At 37.3% G+C, this 14893-nt stretch overlaps 1 protein-coding gene across 1 annotated transcript; it reads right to left on the bottom strand.

Moving 5' to 3' along the window:
• Nucleotides 1-3590: 3590 nt before the first annotated feature.
• On the bottom strand, nucleotides 3591-13059 carry slc13a1 (solute carrier family 13 member 1). The gene is made up of 15 exons (XM_052119462.1): nucleotides 12834-13059; nucleotides 12368-12496; nucleotides 12108-12244; nucleotides 11784-11971; nucleotides 11651-11690; nucleotides 11483-11555; nucleotides 11214-11371; nucleotides 10951-11070; nucleotides 10404-10499; nucleotides 9545-9646; nucleotides 7402-7496; nucleotides 7143-7237; nucleotides 5603-5764; nucleotides 5352-5489; nucleotides 3591-5179 (listed from the first exon to the last, which is right to left on the bottom strand). The coding sequence occupies exons 1-15, from the start codon at nucleotides 12930-12932 to the stop codon at nucleotides 5045-5047; spliced, it is 1767 nt and encodes a 588-aa protein (XP_051975422.1). The 5' UTR covers nucleotides 12933-13059; the 3' UTR covers nucleotides 3591-5044.
• Between the last annotated feature and the right edge of the window lie 1834 nt (nucleotides 13060-14893).

Here is a 14893-nt window from a genome sequence, read left to right as displayed (position 1 = left end):
CCAATAAGGTGCTTAAGGTAGAAAGGTAGCTTGGATTTCAGCCAATGACCCATTATAAGCTATATTGGTGAGTGTACAATACCTTCCAGTGTCATGTTTCGGTATTTCAACAAAGTGATATCACTTTCACCTCTTTGAGCTTTGTTCAGGTTCTTGATGATTTGAACTGCTTGTTCAGCTTGGCCATTCGATTGAGTATGCATTTGAATTCCCATGCTTTTTGAGAAGAGAATTTAGAGTAATAGTCAACAGATAGTAGGTACTATGGACCATTGTAGTGGAATAGATGTGTGCCCATCTTTGACCACGGTCTTCCTGGTAGTGGATGTGATATTATTGGTTCTTTTGGATTGCTGTTCTTGCGTAGACTGCACACTGCACATTTGTGATACAAATGCTTTGATTTGGGGTGACATCCCTGCTTGGTCAGTATAGAACTTCTCTGGCTCTTTCTTTGTATTTTACAACTCCAAGGTGTAATTCAATTCAATGAGTTTTGCAGATTTGAAAAGTAGTCCTGATATGAAGCTAATCTCTTATATCTTATTAAATGTCCAATATGCTTGAATAACCTTTTGGACAGCACCTCTTTCATTAGGCCATCCATTCACATGATGTCATGTTGCGCAGTAGTTGCATTTCCGGATCAGCAGTTGTTGCATTGCAGAAGATGGCCAGATTCTCATCAAATAGAGGCAGATGAGTGGTTATCCATCTAATTTTTAACTCCTTACCTAGTAAGTCTTTAGTATGCTCATTCAGGTATGTGCAACTCAGCAATATGCATCTCTTTGTATCCAACTTTTAGGCTGTATTTTTAAAGTCTGAGAAGCATTTGCTGTAACTTGGGTGTAGCTTTGTGCATAATTGTTTTAAACCACTTTCAAGTGGTTTATGATCACTTTAAACATCCACTTCTTGTTCTGTAGACATATTGATATCATTTTTTTTCATCTGTAGACAATGGAAAGTAATTGTTTTTCAATTTGTGCATAGCTTTTTTGTTGTTTTTCCTCCCAGTGCCATTGAACTTCCACCTTCCTATTAGCTTTCGAAGAGGAGCTCCGACTTCAGATAAATTTGGAATGAATTTAGATAGGTATTGTACTATACTTATGAGTCTTATGAGTGCTTGATTGTTTTTATTCGGTGGCATTTGAACTACTGCTCTCACTTTTTTCATCATCTAGCTTGAGACTTGAGACTTTTTAAATGAATTGTCCGAGATATTTTATTTTTGTTGTTTTTATCTGGCACTTTAGCTTTAGCTTTCATTCTCTTGCTCTTTCTAGCAGCTTGATTCTCTGGTAATGTGTTTCAACTGTCTGTCCCCATACTGTCTATGTTTTACTACACCTTCCAAACCATCAAACATTTGTGCGACTGCATGCTGGAAGACTTTGCTTGCCTACAACACACCAAAGAAGAAAGCTTCCCCTCCTGATTGGGGTGTTGAATGTTTAAGTTTCAAGTATTTGCCATTTGTTTTATTTGCCAACATCTTCGGTTGACATCAAGGACAGAGAATATCCTTGAAATTTGTCATTCTGGATACTACTTCCACTCTCAGTTGAGGGTAATATTCACATTTTATTACATTATTAAATCCTGTGCATCCATGCATATTCAGATATTTTTTGTTTGGTTTGACTGCTGTGACCATACCGTTGACCCTGTCTGTCAGTTCAGTTTGCTTTGCAATTACGCCCATGTTTTTTATCTTATTTAACTCTTCAACTATTTTGTCTTTAAGCATTACAGGAACCTTTTTAGGTGGATGTATCACTGGTGTGGAACATTGGGGTCTGTTTTGATGTGATGTTCAACTGCCAAACATCCAAGACCAGGTCATCAAAGTCTCTCAAGTCATCTTCAGTTTTGATATTGTAGATGCTTTTCAATGTGTCTTTTTTCACAGGTTGTGGGCCCAAGTATTTTTGGTATGTTGCTGTCAACAACTTGAAATTGAATGATGCCCTTTTTGTTTCTCTAGTCTACAGGTGAAACTCGAAAAATTAGAATATCGTGCAAAAGTTCATTAATTTCAGTAATTCAACTTAAAAGGTGAAACTAATATATTATATAGACTCATTACAAGCAAAGTAAGATATTTCAAGCCTTTATTTGATATAATTTTTATGATTATGGCTTACAGCTTATGAAAACCCCAAATTCAGAATCTCAGAAAATTAGAATATTGTGAAAAGGTTCAGTATTGTAGGCTCAAAGTGTCACACTCTAATCAGCTAAACACCTGCAAAGGGTTCCTGAGCCTTTAAATGGTCTCTCAGTCTGGTTCAGTTGAATTCACAATCATGGGGAAGACTGCTGACCTGACAGTTGTGCAGAAAACCATCATTGACACCCTCCACAAGGAGGGAAAGCCTCAAAAGGTAATTGCAAATGAAGTTGGATGTTCTCAAAGTGCTGTATCAAAGCACAGTAATAGAAAGTTAAGTGGAAGGGAAAAGTGTGGAAGAAAAAGGTGCACAAGCAGCAGGGATGACCGTAGCCTGGAGAGGATTGTCAGGAAAAGGCCATTGAAATGTGTGGGGGAGCTTCACAAGGAGTGGACTGAGGCTGGAGTTACTGCATCAAGAGCCACCACACACAGACGGGTCCTGGACATGGGCTTCAAATGTCAAACGTCTTACCTGGGCTAAAGAAAAAAAGAACTGGTCTGTTGCTCAGTGGTCCAAAGTCCTCTTTTCTGATGAGAGCAAATTTTGCATCTCATTTGGAAACCAAGGTCCCAGAGTCTGGAGGAAGAATGGAGAGGCACACAATCCAAGATGCTTGAAGTCCAGTGTGAAGTTTCCACAGTCTGTGTTGGTTTGGGGAGCCATGTCATCGGCTGGTGTTGGTCCACTGTGCTTTATTAAGTCCAGAGCCAACGCAGCCGTCTACCGGGACATTTTAGAGCACTTCATGCTTCCTTCAGCAGACAAGCTTTATGCAGATGCTGACTTCATTTTCCAGCAGGACTTGGCACCTGCCCACACTGCCAAAAGTACCAAAACCTGGTTCAATGACCATGGTATTACTGTGCTTGATTGGCCAGCAAACTCGCCTGACCTGAACCAAGAGAAAGATGAGAGACATGAGACCAAACAATGCAGAAGAGCTGAAGGCCGCTATTGAAGCATCTTGGTCTTCCATAACACCTCAGCAGTGCCACAGGCTGATAACATCCATGCCACGCCGCATTGAGGCAGTAATTAATGCAAAAGGGGCCCAAACCAAGTACTGAGTACATATGCATGATTATACTTTTCAGAGGGCCGACATTTCTGTATTTAAAATCCTTTTTTTTATTGATTTCATGTAATATTCTAATTTTCTGAGATTCTGAATTTGGGGTTTTCATAAGCTGTAAGCCATAATCATCAAAATTATATCAAATAAAGGCTTGAAATATCTTACTTTGCTTGTAATGAGTCTATATAATATATTAGTTTCACCTTTTAAGTTGAATTACTGAAATTAATGAACTTTTGCACGATATTCTAATTTTTCGAGTTTCACCTGTATGTGAAGGTAAGGTGAACTTGTCCAATTGGGGACATCTTGTGGCCAGAATATGTCATTAAATGGCAAATGGACAGTACACACAAAATACAAGGCAAAATTATTGTTTATTAAAATCAGCAACTTCTGCCAGCACATGATGGCTATGAATAGTTTTAATAAATCATTTTTAAAAAAATTGGCACAAATTATGAAACACATATTCAGTGCAGACCGAATTATTCTTGTATTGTAGCTTCAAGTCAATGAGACAAATAGTTAACTCCAAGAGATATTGTAACTATACAAAGACAGACTAATATACAGTCTCTTTGGAGATAGGGGTGGAGGCAGGGACAATGAAAAGTTACAAAGTAATATCTCAAAAGAATAATTTCCCAACAATTCATGCCAAAATTGATATTAAGTTTCAAATCATAGACGCAGACATTTTCTGTTAGGTGAATATTAAAGGCAGTTAAGCAAGACATTATTTGGGGAGAATATGAAACAAACAAACAATAAATATCATAAATAAAAGTAATATATATATATATATATATATATATATATATATATATATATATATATATATATATATATATATATATATATATATATATTTCATGCTAAAATCCAATTGTCTAATCTCAAAGTATGTAATACTCTGACTAATGCCCCTGAAACCAACTCAGGAGTAGCAAAATGCATATTATGCAAGAGGCCCAATTGCTATTATTTGCTGACCACTAGAGGGAGTTTTGTATGAAAAAGTCTGTGCTGAGTATAAAGGTGTAAATAAACACTTGTCTTCTTGAAAATGTAATGAAAATATAACTCTGTCGATTAACTTTTTGGTCTCCTTTCTTTACAATGCATTATTATTAATCTTCTACTTATATAATTCACTTATATATATATATATATATATATATATATATATATATATATATATATATATATATACACATACTACAGTATAACAAAAATAGAAAATAATATTAAAAGTTAAGTGCTATGTTAGCATTTTGTGCATTCTGACAGCAACAGGACTAATCCTGTCATGCAAACTCTCCTTAACAAATATGTCTAATACAACACATTTACTATTGACATTGGATTGGCAGCAAACTTGTAAGTGTAAGCTTATTACATTTTTTTTTTTACATTTAAGCATCTTTTAACAGCTTTTACTACCCTCCAATTCAAATGCAATCTCAAAATAGTTGAGAAAGTGATGCTATACAGAACCAAGGACTCAATGTGTCCTTAAGGCAATTATCTCAAAGACTCTTACAAAAGTTTTTAGAATACAAAACAAACAATGATGTTCAGACAGAACATCTCCTGGAGCTCCTTAAAGCACACTGTTTGAGGCAAGCTTGCCACGCCTCTTTACAGGAAGTCCAGGATGTCAACCGACAGCATTCCCTAAGACTGCACAACTCTGTCAACTATTCAGCTGACAGCAAGGGATTCCATGTGATTTTAAACTAAGTAATAAATTGTCATATTTCTAACATATTTAAAATGATGGTCATACTCCAGTGATGTTTGCCACTGGTGCCCAGTCTGGGTAGGTGTCCATGTTAAATAGAGGTGTTCCCCATGTTGTGAGAGCTAATAAGACTGTAAGAACACCTATAATGTTAACGCCCAGGCCTGCCTTCACCTACAATGAGAAGTAAACCATATCATGCTTATATACTGTACAAAAAAATCCTTTGCCTTACCACATCTATCAAAATTGCAATGCAAAATGACTTTTATTGAAGTTAATTAAAATAAAATTATAACTCAAAAATAAACTATTAAACAGCACTCTGATTCTGTCAAGGACTCACCATATCCATGCTTGAAAGATGGCCATAAGTGAAGACAATGGCATTAGGAGGATTAGAAACTGGAAGCAGGAAGGAAAAAGAAACACAGAGTGCTGTGGGAATCAGCATGTACAGAGGGTTCACTCCGATTGCCTCGGCCTGGAAAAGACAATTTGTGATGAGAGAGAGAAAAAAAACATATTTGTAATATTTGAAATGTAATTTACATTACAGAAAGTAAAAAGAAATGTCCATCTCAGAATAAGACATACCAAGGGGGCCAATATAGGCATAAAAATTGTGATCGTGGCTGCATTGCTGGCCACCTCTGTGATAGAGGTGACAATAAGGCAGGCGATGGTAACAGTGGCTAAAGGGTGGAGATTTCCCAGAGGGGTCAGCAAATCAGCAACCCAAGACGATAAACCAGAAATCTGAAGGGTCAAAAATGAAAGAAATGAAAAACGTCAGTTCATCTTTGAAGTCTGAAAAGTATTCTCTGTAACCTGGGTGTAGCTTTGTGCATAATGTTTTTTAAGATACTTTCAAGTGGTTTATGATCACTTTAAACATCCACTTCTTGTTCTGTAGACATATTGATATAATTTTTTTTCATCTGTAGACAATGGAAAGTAATTGTTTTTCAATTTGTGCATAGCTTTTTTGTTGTCTTTCCTCCCAGTGCCATTGAACTTCCTCCTTCCTATTAGCTTTCGAAGAGGAGCTCCGACTTCAGATAAATTTGGAATGAATTTAGATAGGTATTGTTCCATACCCATGAATCTCATGAGGGCTTGATTGTTTTTAGGCGGTGGCATTTGAAAGTGTAAAAAGAAACGTCACAAACATGTGCCTATATGATATTTATGAACTCGAACAAAACTCTTACAAGCACAATATTGGAACATTTTGGACTCATAAATGTACTGACATCTCTTTGTATGCTTGTCAACAGAGACTGGCATCCTAATTTAGCTGTTTGTCAAGAAACGACATCCCAAAAGCCTTATATTGCATATGGAAAATGCAGCACAGCAGTCATCCTTTCTGCTTTGAAGATCTTAAAGACCGGACTTGCCATGACATTTGGGTGTCTGGATCAAAACAGAGCTGGAGCCTTGGTGATAAGACCCCAGCCCTGCCCATCTACACTAGGAGAATATTAAAAAGCAAATTCTCTTGTTTCCAGTCTGTGCAACTGACATGAGGAAGGAGCTGTTTGTTATGCTGAAACTGATGTCATGACCCTCAGTGTCATTCTTATAATGGAAGCATGTAATTACCTTGAATGGAATGTCAAAGCAGACAGAGAGTGACAATAAATAATTATTTCATATTTCAATAATTTCTTCCAATTTTTGGAATGCCCAATTCCCTTCTACTACTAGGTGGTTACTCACCTCAATCCGGGTGGCAGAGGACAAGTCTCAGTTGCCTCCGCTCTGAGAACTTCAAACCACGCATCTTATCACGTGGCTTGCTGTGCATGGCACCGCGGAGACTCACAGCATGTGGAGGCTCATGCTACTCTCCGCAATCCACTCACAACTTACCACATGCCCCATTGAAAGCGAGAACAACTTAATCACGACCACGAGGAGGTTACCCCATGTGGCTCTACCCTCCCTAGCAACCGGGCCAATTTGGTTACTTAGGAGACCTGGCTGGAGCCACTCAGCACACCCTGGATTCGAACTTGCGACTCCAGGGGTGGTAGTCAGCGTCAATACTTGCTTATTAATAATGTCTTGTACTCATGTGTATTTATTTCTGTCACAGATATAGTAGGATTTCCACTAAATGATTACCTACCTTTGTGCCTTCAGCCAGAGCAAAACCCCCACCCACGAGAAGACAGATCTCCCATGGCATGCAGGCCTGAAATTCCTTCCATGTAATCAAGGGCTCTGTCACAGGGATTTAGAGGGATTGATAACATTAATCAATAGCAAAACAGCACTAATAGACAAAAGAAAATGTCTTTGAAATTTGCTGTGCAGATAATGTGTCCATAAGAAATCCTTTGGAACGTTTGCATACATGCAGAAAGGAACAGAGTAAGAGTAAGTACCGTAGCGATCTGCATTTGGTTTGTGTGAGGGTATGATGAAGAACATCAAACCCATAAACAGTGCTACAGTGGCATCCGTAGCGTAGCCTCGGTAACTAAACAGATAACAACATAGAAAGGATAAATGTAAACTTGAAGCTAAGAAATTTAGTTTGAACTACTTTAAAGGGATAGTTCACCCAAACATTTTAATCCAGTCATTATTTACTCACCCTCGTGTTATAAAACCCATATGACTTTCTTTTCGGTACACAAAGGGAGCATTTAAAAAAAAAGGTTTGCTCACTGACATACAATGCAGTGGATGGTGATCACCTCTTCAAGCTTCAAAAGGATGCAAAAGGATAATTCAGAAGTATAATAAATTATTCCATTCAACTCATGCCTTGTTCTGAAGGCATACGAAACGGTTAAGTGAGAAACAAAAATCTTATTTATTATTTAGTGAAAATCTACAATGACCATTTCTCTTCTGTGTGCATTTATGAGAGTATACGAGAGCAGCAGTTCAAGCTATGCTTGCGAGATGTGCCAAGTGAGACCTCACTTTGATTTAGCTATAACAGAACTCAACATAGATATTTTAAACATAGAACACAACACAGCTGCAGACAAACCAGAGAATCGAACTTACTAAACATGTCTGAAGAGTTTGATGCCGACGAGGAGATTTATATGACTAGCCTTATTTGTATGAACAGGAGTACTCGGAAATCGAATTGAGTGAGATGGGAGAAGCTGAGGCAGTTATAGTCACACCATATCCTAACCAGACACGACACGTGATAAAAGGTATCTTTTCCATGCTAATTAGAGTTTTTGTCCTAAACCAGCCACGACGAGTGACCTGACATTCAGTCAATCACTTGGTTTCTATTTCTTGGGTAGCCTCGTCTGCTGTGAATTCTTAACTCGTCCAAAGTCTTTCTCATAGCAGTATACTGAAGCCAGCATCTCATTAGCTGGTTAAAAACAACTTGATTTTGTCTGAGGGTATTACACCTACCGACTGTTTTGCTGAGGTTTCGCTCTCTTCAGTCAGATGTCTGCCACACACACACCGGTTCAGAATGGAGAAGAGAAGACTTTCTCTCTAATTCTTTCATTTCACTTTCGGTAAGGAAAACATTAAAAACTTCCAAAACACTGCAGTCTCCTGTACTTTCTTTTTGGCTGTGACTTCTGACTGTATACAGTATGTGTAGCTGCATCAGCCTCCTCCATCTCTCTCAGTTAATTTCTTAGTACTCTAGTTCAAACTAATAGAAATAGAAATGCATCTCCTCTAGACTTAACTCTTCAGACATGTTTTGTACGTTTGGTTATCTGGTTTGTGTTGAGATATGTTGTGTTCTCTGTTGTTAAAACCTCTGTGGGAACCAGTTATAGCAAAGGCAAAGCAAGTTCTCACCTGTACTGCCAATCTCGCAAGAGCGGGGCCTGCGTGAACTGCTGCTCTTGTGCACTCTCATCATCGTGCACAGGAGAGCAACGATCAATGAAGGTTTTCACGAAATAATAAATTAGAATTTGGTTTGTTTCTCACCAAACCTTATTGTATTCCTTCAGAACATGACATGAGTCACATACAACAATTTATTATTGTATATATGTGGCTGTGGCTCAGGTGGTTGAGTAGGTCGGCCACCAATCGCAGGGTTAGTGGTTCGATTCCCGGCCCACACGACTCCACATGCCAAAGTGTCCTTGTGTAAGACACTGAACCCCAAGTTGCTCCTAATGGCAGGCTAGCGCCTTGCTTGGCAGCTCTGCCGTCATTGGTGTAAAAAGGCGCAATATAAGTGCAGACCATTTACCATTAGACTTCTGAATTAAACATTTGCGGCGTTTTGAAGCTTGAAGAGGTGATCACATCCACTGCCATTATACAACATCAGTGAGTGGATTATATTTTTCACAATTTCTCCCTTTGTGTACTGAAAAAGAAAGTCACATGGGTTTAGAACAACATGGGTGAATAAATAATTACTGAATTTTCACATTTGGTTGAACTATTTCTTTAAAGTCACTGGACACTAAAATTAATGGTATTGAAGACAACAATGACCTCTTTAGTTCTGCAAAAGCTGTTAAACTAGATCTCCGTACATTTACATTGTTTAATTAATGTGACACCACTTACCCAGCGAACAGTGATGACCACCCTGGCATGAAACCTGGCTCTCGCACAAACCATAAAATGGCCATCAGAATGAAGATAACCAAGATGATAATCTCCTGGGGTCTGTATCGGAAAAGAAACAGTAGGTGATACTCTATACTGCAGAGAAACAATAAACAATTTAGGTATTCTTCTTTTCTAATTGCCCTATAAAGAAAAATGTATTATGTAATCAGGTCCCGAAATCTTTAACTTTGCCAACAGGAGACAAAATGGCATAAAATACATAAACGTTTAGCACTTAAAGGTGTAATTCATGTGCAATTTTTACACCTCCAGTGGCACAAAATGGAAAATTCTGTTTTCAAACAGGTTTCCCAAACACTTCTCCCCCCCTCGCCCCTGTCTGCTACCAAAAGCAGGTAGCCCTGCCTCAATATCATGCTATTGTTTGAGCAAAAATTCTACCTGACAGCGATCTTTGAGAATAAACTTACAAATGGTCTACTATCTGCACTAATTTTGTATTTATTTATTTATTTTTGCTTATTACTAAGTTTTTAAACAGAAAGAAATGTATAGGATTCATGAAATGATGATGAAATGACCAACATGGCTGGTCATGTTGAAATCATGACCAGCCAAATATCTCAATAATCCTCTGTAATTGTGGGTTTTCACATGCAGGAAAAATTCATCATACATAACATCAAACGAATGAATGAAATTGCAGTTATGTGTGATCCTGCATCTAAACCACTAGGTGTCAAAGCAACATAAACAGCAATATTTCTGAGTAAACCTTTAATTGAATTCAAATCAATTACAATTAAATACATACATCTGATCTTTAGAGTGTTTAAGAAAGAAAAGTTCCAACCTTATGGACCCCAGTGACTTGTACTGATTCTTCAGCAATCTGGCAGTGTTTTTTTCCTTCTCCGACTGTACACTGGAGCACAGACTTGCACGAAAGCTATGGATAAACAGAGAAGAAGATATACATTTATTGTTCAGTTAATTCACTGTCATTTCAAGGCAGACATGTAGTTCATTTTTCCTGATGGGTGGATGAATTTACTAAAATATAGAGAAGAAAATCATATCTCTGTCACATCACTATGAATGCATGTTCTACGAGTGATCCTTTATCAGGGAAAGATCTTGATAGTGGTGAGATGAAGAATTCTGCTTGATAAAACATTATTATTCTGGAGAGATGAGAAAGATATACAGTGACTGATTCAGAGAGCAGGAAGAAAATGATTGAAAACTGGCAGAGGAAACCAAAGTGGTAAGGTAGGAAAAATAAAAATGACTGACTGATTTGAAATGATGGATAAAAATGAAAGCTTAAGAGTAGAAAATGAGAGATAGAGAGGGGTCAGGGTACAGCTTATGGAATAAAAGATATAATGGTCACTTACTTGGTTCCAAGGAACATCCAGTGTAGGAATATCCATGACAAAACCAGCATAATTATGCAGATGGGAAGACAAAGCACAAACCAGTTCCCGAAATTAACGATCTTGCATTCTGGGTAGTACCTGATGAGTTAAAACAACACAACAAGCACAGTTTAGATATTTTCATACACTGACCAAATCAGATACAAGACAATGATGGAAATAATGGGATATTTCATTATTTATTAATAAAAATAAAAATGGAATGTGTTTAGTGAACTTACTGATGGATATATTCAGCAAAGATGAGGTTTGCTGAGGTCCCTGGTAGGGTGGTCAACCCTCCAATGGATGAAGAGTAGGCAATGCAAAGTGACAAGCCTTTGCACATCATGTGATCTTCATGGGTCCTGTACTTTCCATGTGACTGTGGAGCTGGTGCCTAACAAACACCCAATAGTACGGCTTTATATACGCATAATAAATTAGAGCGAGAAGAAGGATTGTTTTTGTGTCATGTTTACTGTACAGTAAGTCCATGTGTTTTATTCACCTTAACAGTTTCAGGTTCATCTGGAGTTTCAGTCTGGACTGTTTGGACTGGCTCCACAATGCCTGCTTCTATGCTATAAGTATACAAAAATATAGTATTCAAAAAATAGTATATAAAAACACATATTACCTTGCAAATTGTACTTTTGCAATTGGATGCATTGGTCACCTTTTTATCTTTTCAGTTTGCTCATATTGGGCCTCAATATCTGTGAAATTTTTTTTAAAGGTTACAGTTTTACAAGGTTAAAGGTAAAAAATTATTGTCTCACAATTAATTCAGAGAAGTGGTGCCAACTTACCTTCAAGCTGAAGAGCAGGATTTGCAATACCATTTAACGCCCCCTTGTGTTCTTTGCTGGACTCATCTCCTGCATCCAATACCTGCTGAATCACAGCTTCGACAATTGGCATTACCATAGCCACAGTTGAAGTGTTACTCAACCACATGGACAGGAAAGCACAGCCAACCATGAACCCCAACATCAACCTGTGAAGGCCCATTTCACAAAATAAAAGCAGTACAATCAGATACAGGGAAAAGATCTGCAATATGTCCCCAACTATCATTCATCAAAACAATGCATATCTTAATCTCTGTTTTGATGATTAGTTAGAGTTCTTACATGCCAGGGTTGACTCCAATCGAAGTAACCAATTTGAGAGCAATTCTGCGGTGAAGACCCCACTTCTCAATGGCTGTTGCAAGACAGATGACTCCAAGCAGCAACAAATGGAAGTCTTTGAAATACACAGACGCAACCTAAAGAGGAATAGTGGCTGAATTAAATCCTTTGTTGATACGAAGAACAATCCACATTAGTTTTCCAGACAAACTATGTCCAGTTCTCATAAGATTGTTTGAGAAGGATTCAGGCAAGTGTACCTGAGAGGACTTCATGATTCCAAACAGAGGGAAAAGTAGCGCAGGGAATAGGGCCGTTATAGACAAAGGCAAGACCTCTGTCATCCAGAACACAGCCATTAATATCAGGATGTATGCACATTCTGCTTCCTGATGAAAAGTAAATCAAGGTTTACATTCATTCAGATAAGACAAAACAGATAACCGGTACTACTACATTGACTCAATATATCAAAACCCTTGTCTTTTACATTATAAATATATAGGGAAAAATCCATCATTTGATAGACATTAAATAATACAACTGAAATGTTTTTCAGAGCATATGGAATTACATTTAAATCAATTAATTTCTTTAATTGCATCTGAGAAGTCTGAAAATGAAAACAGGTTAAAGGATGTTACACAATAGTTGCCTTATTACAGTTACAGTCTAAACAATATTTAATGTCATGTTATGCACACATGTATTTATAGCATGTCTAACCTTTGTCTTGATAACCAATAGTAGTGGTAGCAATGACAGTGGCGTGAGGATGATGATCAGGGGTTTCACGTAGCTCCAAGAAAATCTAAGCCTCCTCATCCTGTGGCCGAAACAGTCAACTCAAGGATTTTGCCTTATGATGGCCTTTAAATAATCTGCCGCTGATTAATCTTTGACCTGGTGATTCCACATCCACTGTAACTGGTCCATTCTAGGCATGTCATAAAGCCTTATGGTCATTGAGATTAAGCTTTAAGATTAGACTCCCACCAGTCATAGCTCATGTAAGTCCCCCCATCCTGATCCACTTATGTTTACATTTTATGAGCAAAGTTACTAACAAATTTGCATATGATGTTATAAAAGCAAGACTGTTATAAACATAAACCCAATGACATGATACATTCATACCTGGAATTCACACCTTTTTCTCTTTACAACAAACGTCACCGACTGTTTCCCTTATTGGGCCCTAATCTGGTACAGCACAGGGGTCTGTTAAACAACAACCAATGAAACTTCATAAACACAAACTCTGAGAAATCCCACTGCAGGTGATAATCCTTACTGGGATTTATTTTCAATGAATGAGAAGTTGGTTTGTGAGAAAATATTTATGGAACCACTAAAAAGAAAACCTAAAAATGGGTTAAATGGAAAAATTCTTAATATTACTCAAACTCTTATTTCAAACTTTCATGTTGGTGCATGCAATTTTGCAAATAAGCTTGCGTATAATGTAAAAAAAAAAGTCAATGGACAACCTGTGAGGATTCAATGGAAAAAAGTCTCAAGGAGTTGGTGTAATATCAAATCTGTCTCAAGGTGTCAAGGTTAGTGGATGCTGGTTCACTTCACTCAAAGTTATTATGTCTTCATGACCTCGCTTTGTGATTTTCCTTTTATTGTCAGTGTTTGAAATTCGGAATAGTGTTTCCTCGAAAAACATTGAATAACTTGGCTTAGTGGTTTTACAGAACCCTCACTTTATCCTTGTCTGTGCTATTACACATTAATCCCGATCAACACCCTTCTCAAGCTTTCTCAAGACAGACAGTAACAGACCGAACAGTTCTATTACATAAAACAAATTAGTTATCAATATCAGCATGAGAACTATCAAAGCATCCAAAGATTACAAAGTGTCCAAAGATTACAAAAAATTTCACAATATTGTAGGGGAAAATAATGCTAAAAATCTAGACTTACCTTTAAACAAATTCATACAGACAACTTGTAAGAAAAGATCAAACAATAACCTAACAATTACTTCATGTCAGTCTCTCGCAGGGGCCACCAGGGTTTTCATCATATTTTTCCACCTTACTAAACTGGTTCATTCCAGCAAGTTTTTTTCAGTTTTAAATAAGGATTTCAGTAGCATTTACCGTTTTAAAGCAACAGAAACCTACAAAGAAAGATTTATGGTTTTGTGATGTTTCTTATAAATTTTTAAACTCTTAAGATCCTATGCTTTTCAATGAAAAGATTGTAAATTGTTCATTTTAAATAATTTCAAGTTCAAGAATTTCTTTCAGTAAGTCTCACAAATTGCATCTACAACATTACAACCAACCACCACACCAAACAAATGCATCATTGAGCCCAATCTCATTCAACATTTATGTTCCAATGTGCTTGTTAAACTTATTATTTTTCACATTTTACCTCCTATTTGTGGCCTTTTTGTGATCCCATTCTGTCTAGTTTTGCAGTTTGGCTTTGCCTAAGTCACCACACTCTGCGATCTCAACACTTTTGTAACAATCATGATGACATGTTTCTTTATAGGATCACAGAGAATGATAGGGCATGTGCCGAAGAACCTACTGTATATGCGATAAGCAGCATCTCTACTATAACTCATTCATTAGACTCAATAAAAGTCTAAATCTAATGAAGAAAAAAAAAAACAGAAGAGAAAAAACTCGAACCTCTTTCAGGCGTCTACAGACTTTCTTTTGAGCCATTAGTCCTATGGTGAATGTGGTCTCGATCACATCTTTTCAAAAGGAAACGCAGGAGGAGGTTCTTGACCTTTTCCTCTAATTGCATATATT

Source organism: Xyrauchen texanus, chromosome 46 (assembly GCF_025860055.1).
Source record: "Xyrauchen texanus isolate HMW12.3.18 chromosome 46, RBS_HiC_50CHRs, whole genome shotgun sequence".
Taxonomy (NCBI): domain Eukaryota; kingdom Metazoa; phylum Chordata; class Actinopteri; order Cypriniformes; family Catostomidae; genus Xyrauchen; species Xyrauchen texanus.
Note: the sequence above shows the minus strand (reverse complement) of the source record. Positions and strands in the feature narration are given on the sequence as shown.

Bases quoted from the DNA above. Each gene is read 5' to 3' on its own strand.
- slc13a1 (XM_052119462.1), bottom strand. From the start codon at position 12,932: ATGAGGAGGCTTAGATTTTCTTGGAGCTACGTGAAACCCCTGATCATC. The intron at 11,972-12,107 runs GTAAGAACTCTA...GGGCCTTCACAG, and splicing joins ATTGGAGTCAACCCTGGCAT to GTTGATGTTGGGGTTCATGG. The intron at 11,071-11,213 runs GTAAGTTCACTA...TTAACTCATCAG, and splicing joins TTTGCTGAATATATCCATCA to GTACTACCCAGAATGCAAGA.